Here is a 5,053-nt window from a genome sequence, read left to right on the forward strand (position 1 = left end):
TTGTAACTAACCAACTAATAAAGAATATAGCCTACCAAGATAGTCACCTCTCCAACAGGTGCTTGTTCTTGGACCAGAAGTGTATGCATCGTGATGACACCACAAACAGACATCTATGATGCGTTCACATTGTGGAAGAATGATGAGTTGCTCATGGTAGATTTAAATGATCAGCTGGTCTCCTATAATCTTCGTTCCAAAATGCTTAGAAATATTCACGGGGCTCGTCGACCACAGAATTGGGTTTGTTGTTCCTATGTGAAGAGTCTGGTGTCTATTAGAGGGAGATGATGCTTGGCTTCGAGCACAAAGAAGCTCGGTTCCAAGATGTGATTAGAACTAGCATGAAAAAAAAAAAAAAAAGGAATGGAAATCAATGTGATTATCTATTACATCTATTACACAGAGAGAAAAGATTTCTTTATGTGCGTTTCGTTCGTTTCTTTGCGCTCAATTTAGCATTCTACTGATGTGAGGTCTCTTGGGTGACCATAATCTTCTTCCGCTGTTACATTCTTTTCAAGCATTACCCTGTTGCTGGTAATACTATAACAGGTAGCATTTATTGATTCTTTACAAGTGAAGCATGCCTTGGTGGAACTATGTAATAGCACTAATTATTTAATTCATATGAGTAGATGTCACTATATGGTCATTTTCATGAAAAAAATAAAAATCAAACAGCTTACATTTAATTGGTAAGCTTGGAAATAAATATTTGTGAGCCATTATGTGGTTATTTTCATGTTTCCTATAGTGGTAGGAGACGTTTGGTTCATGGATTAGAATCATGTTATTAGAATTATTTTCGATTTATGTGTATTTTTTTTAGAGAAAATATTGTAACGAACTATGAACCATGATTCAAATCATGATTTGAATCATCCAACCAAACATGTCTGATATGAACTTACATTTCATCATATGTTGGGCAGTACGGATGCTTTTTCAGCTTTTATACATGGAATTTTTTCTAGTTATTATATTAATTATTATTATTATTATTTTAAAAATATTATCTAAAAATTAGTGTTGTAGGGCACACTTTACTTCAAAACTTTAATAATCATGAGAAATCATGTAAGAAAAATTTTATTAAAAAAATATGAATATTTCAAATATACAGTTTTAGTTGATTTGGTTTGTTTATGAACACCAAACCGACGAAAAAGACAGTGGTAAAAACTGATCAATAATCCAAAAATTAATGATTTAGTTCAGTTTATTTTGAATTGATCGGTTTTCACAATTTATCATTCTTTAACACTCCTATATAGCAAGGGGAAAAAAAAGTAACACACCTTAAAAGGAATTTTCTAGGGGGATATTTCTAACATTAATTCTTATGAACATCTAATTTGATCAATATGCATTGAAATGATAAAAACTAAGCAAAGCTAATACAATTAATTTGTTGCAAGAGTATTCTTGAGTAGAGAAGAAAAAGTAAATGAATAAACGTGGCTTGAGTAGAGGCGAAAAAGAAAAAAGGGAAGAAAGGCAGGGAAGGTGAAACACAAAGCCAATAATGTCATCCGTACAAAACCATAATGCAGTCAAATCACAGCTCAAAAACTCTTTTGCAAGCTTGTTAGTTCAATTAAGCTTTCTGATTGTCAATGGAATCTCCACCAGAGAAGCCCAAAATGAGTAGAGAAGTTTCAGAACTAGTTCCACTCCATCCAAACATGGTCCTCTCTGAAGATCCGTTTTCAAATCAATCTTATGATCCAAATTACCAAAGTGAGTTCCAAACTGCTCCTTCTTCGCCACCCAACAAGGGAAGTACCACTGAACTATCTTTTCCTTTATTGCCAAAATTGTTGCAGCAGCCAAAGTTGAACGTATCTAATGGTACTATAAATCCTTTTTTTGTGTGTTTATTACACACTTACTTCATATGGTAATAGTGCTTATTCCCTTGTTATTTTAAGCCATGTTTGGTTTGTAGTCTTTTCAGCTAGAGATGCTGTGCCAAGTCACCACTTGCTCAAAATTGAGTCCTTCTCTTCACTTTCAAAAGCTCCAATAGAGAAATACGTCTCCGAGTTTGAAGCAGGAGGCTACAAATGGTGTGCTCTTTCGATCTCGAAATATACGTGACTCGAGCTAATGATAGTCGATTTTTATGTGGGGATTGTCCTTATAGAAGATTTTGGACCTCTAAATAGTTCTGTTTACTTGTTGAAATTTAAAGTAATTGTTGTCTATATCACACCCTTTGTGGCAGGAACTTGTCTATCTATCCAAATGGGGATAAGAATAAAGATGGGCAAGATCATATTTCTATGTACTTGGAAATGGTGGAAACAAGTTCCCTCCCTGCTGGTTGGGAAGTCAATGCCATCTTTAATTTTTTCGTATTCGATCAGCTTCGAGACAAGTATGTTGGTCCCCAAGGTAGCTTCGTTGAAACCCTTAATTTCAAATTTCAACGTGAAAGCAAACTTTGTTGTGTAATTAGCAATTATGTGACAGCTTGGAATAGATCAAACTTCGTTTCATACTCTGTTTGGTATGTGATAAATTAGTATTGGATTAAAATCCTATTCCAAAATAAGTAAAAGGAATTCGTATGTTTTGTTGCATATTTTCAAGTAAAACTAAATTTTATGTCCTTCTAAATTTTATGTTTATTTTTATATTTAAATCACGTCGGACTCAAGTTTATTTTATCGTTTATAATTTAGTGCACCGACTAAGAGGCATAGTTTCTTACTACGTGAGGTATGCAGATGCGACAGTAAGGCGTTTCCATTGTGTGAAGACACAGTGGGGTATCGAAACATTCATCGATCTGAAAACATTTAACAACCCGTCCAACGGCTACCTTGTCAGCGACACCTGCAGTTTCGGCGTGGAGGTCTTCGTCGTCAAGAGTACATCCAAAGCAGAGAGGCTATTACCGATAAAGAATCCTGTGACATTCAAGCATGCTTGGATGTTTGATAGTTTTTCGAGGAAAACTCAAGAATATTATGAATCTGATTTCTTTGTTGGTGGAGACTACATATGGTATATATTGACACTTGACTTAGTAATACAAAATGGATAGTTGGTTTTCGTTTAATTTATTTTTCTCTCTTTATGTATTTGGTTCTCAGGAAAATTGTGTTCTTTCCAAATGGATGCCAATTAGAAGGTCACAAGAGAAACTACAATATAATAAGTCTGGCTCTACGATTGGAACCTTTGACCCTTCCTCCGGGCACTAAATTGCTTGTGCATTTCAAATTCCGAATAAAGGACCAAAAGAATGGCAACCACTTTGACCGAAATGGTGAGATCATAACTCTATGGTGCACGATTAATAAGGAACAAGAAAAAGATTAATGTAACCAAAAAAGAAAATAGTTTTAAGTCTAGTTTTCTAACTTTTTATTAGACTTTGAATACGTTTGCTGAAATTATTTTAATAAGTTTCCTTCATTTGTTTCCGTTATTTTTCAAGTCCCTAGTTCTTTTCTTTTCTATGCATACACACAGACTTGATTTTTAAACAACAATAATGAAGATTCCACACGCTTTCTCTTGTTCCTATTTTCTTCCCTCTAAATTATGAATTCGGCCTCGTTTGGTATACGTATTTGAACCTAGGATTCTGATTCTGTTATAGTATTTTTCTCTAACAAAGAATTTGAATAAAAAAATCATGTCAGTGGTTTTATATAAAAAATTTGAATATAAATCAGAATTATTGACTTGAATGTGTGAACTAAACGGGATTAAAGTCTTTTTTTCATACTGTCTTACGCAATATTATCATTGTCATGAAATATAAATTATAAAACTTTAACGTCAATTACTCTTTTCCAGATAGCAAACTTTTCGGGTTCAATTATTTGAGGAGGGATATTATTGACTTCATGTCATTGACCAAGTTCAAAGACCCACAAAATGGTTTTCTGGTGAATGACACTTGCATTATAGAGGCAGAGTTTGAAGTGCTTGGTTTTGTTACAGTAGAATAGTAAAATGTTGCCCAAGGGGGGTTTTTTTTTTTCTTTTCTTTCCTTTTGTTGGTATTTAAATGTTTCCAAGGTTTTTTTTTTTCTTTTTTTGGTTAATATCAAATGCAGCTTCAGTTGACATCATGGTTTTTTTTTTTTTTAAATGCATCTTTATAAGTTGTGTAACATCTTATAATGTAATATGTTGCCCTTAATAAGTTGTAAAATTGCTTATTCTTGATCTCTCTCTTATTTTCCAGCTCATCGGTGTTTGCCTATTCCGAAATCTGAGAAATCATTTCTTTCTACCCTTGAGCTACGGGTGAATCAGAGAGATACCATTTTTCAAAGCTTAATTTATACATAAAAATAATGCGGATAAATAACTAGTAAGTGGAAACATTTCAGATAAAACATTTCAAAAGTCCTACGTAACCTAATTTAGATCCTGAGACATGTTCAATAATGTTGAAACCTTATCATAAATGGAAGTGCTACTCTTTAATTAACTCACAAAATACATAAAAATTTATAATAGTACATAAAATCAGGGACCAACGCACTAAAATGCCTAAAAGCATTAAAAATTAACAGTTCATTATGTGTGGTCTAGGAATATAATAGCTAATAGGTGATTATGCCAAAAGCATGTAAAGCATAGAAAAGTGGAAAACACACAAAAGTAGGCCCTACAAAAAGAAGCTCAAATAAAAGCAAGACTTGGAATACCCCAGGAATAAGAAAAATTCAAACAAAGATAGGATCCGTTTAATTCATTGATTTGAGTTTTTAGTTTAAATTAAGATGTGATTTTATTTGAGAGCTTTCTATTGTAGTAAAAAAGTTAGATGTAATTAATTTTGAGAGCTTTTTATTGTAACAAAATTCGAATTAGTGAAATAAACGGGGTCTAAAATTTTCACTATGGAAAAGTCTCTTGACTTGTGACCGAAGAAGAAAATAACAAAGAGAGTTTTCCTCACTGTGTTTGGAATTGATGTTGGTTTTGTTTTTCACATTTTTTAAGCAAGAAAAAACGCAAACATTTCTAAAACAATGTTTGGCGCAATAAAGATAAAAAACAAAAATAAAAATGATATTTT

The 5,053-nt window shown here is 32.8% G+C and overlaps 1 protein-coding gene across 1 annotated transcript; it reads left to right on the forward strand.

The window, feature by feature from the left end:
- The first annotated feature begins 1,569 nt into the window (after positions 1–1,569).
- On the forward strand, positions 1,570–3,985 carry LOC21404977. Its single transcript, XM_010089326.2, has 6 exons — positions 1,570–1,854; positions 1,952–2,072; positions 2,231–2,400; positions 2,736–3,015; positions 3,105–3,280; positions 3,817–3,985. Exons 1-6 carry the CDS (start codon positions 1,620–1,622, stop codon positions 3,969–3,971), a joined length of 1,137 nt encoding a protein of 378 aa, XP_010087628.2. The 5' UTR covers positions 1,570–1,619; the 3' UTR covers positions 3,972–3,985.
- Positions 3,986–5,053: the final 1,068 nt, after the last annotated feature.

This window comes from Morus notabilis, unplaced genomic scaffold (assembly GCF_000414095.1).
Source record: "Morus notabilis unplaced genomic scaffold, ASM41409v2 Scaffold697, whole genome shotgun sequence".
Taxonomy (NCBI): Eukaryota; Viridiplantae; Streptophyta; class Magnoliopsida; order Rosales; family Moraceae; genus Morus; species Morus notabilis.

Excerpts from the sequence above, each read along its gene's own strand:
- LOC21404977 (XM_010089326.2), top strand. The coding sequence starts at position 1,620 with ATGGAATCTCCACCAGAGAAGCCCAAAATGAGTAGAGAAGTTTCAGAA. Across the intron at positions 1,855-1,951 it reads AAAGTTGAACGTATCTAATG|TCTTTTCAGCTAGAGATGCT; the intron begins GTACTATAAATC and ends TTTGGTTTGTAG. Across the intron at positions 2,073-2,230 it reads GAAGCAGGAGGCTACAAATG|GAACTTGTCTATCTATCCAA; the intron begins GTGTGCTCTTTC and ends CCTTTGTGGCAG.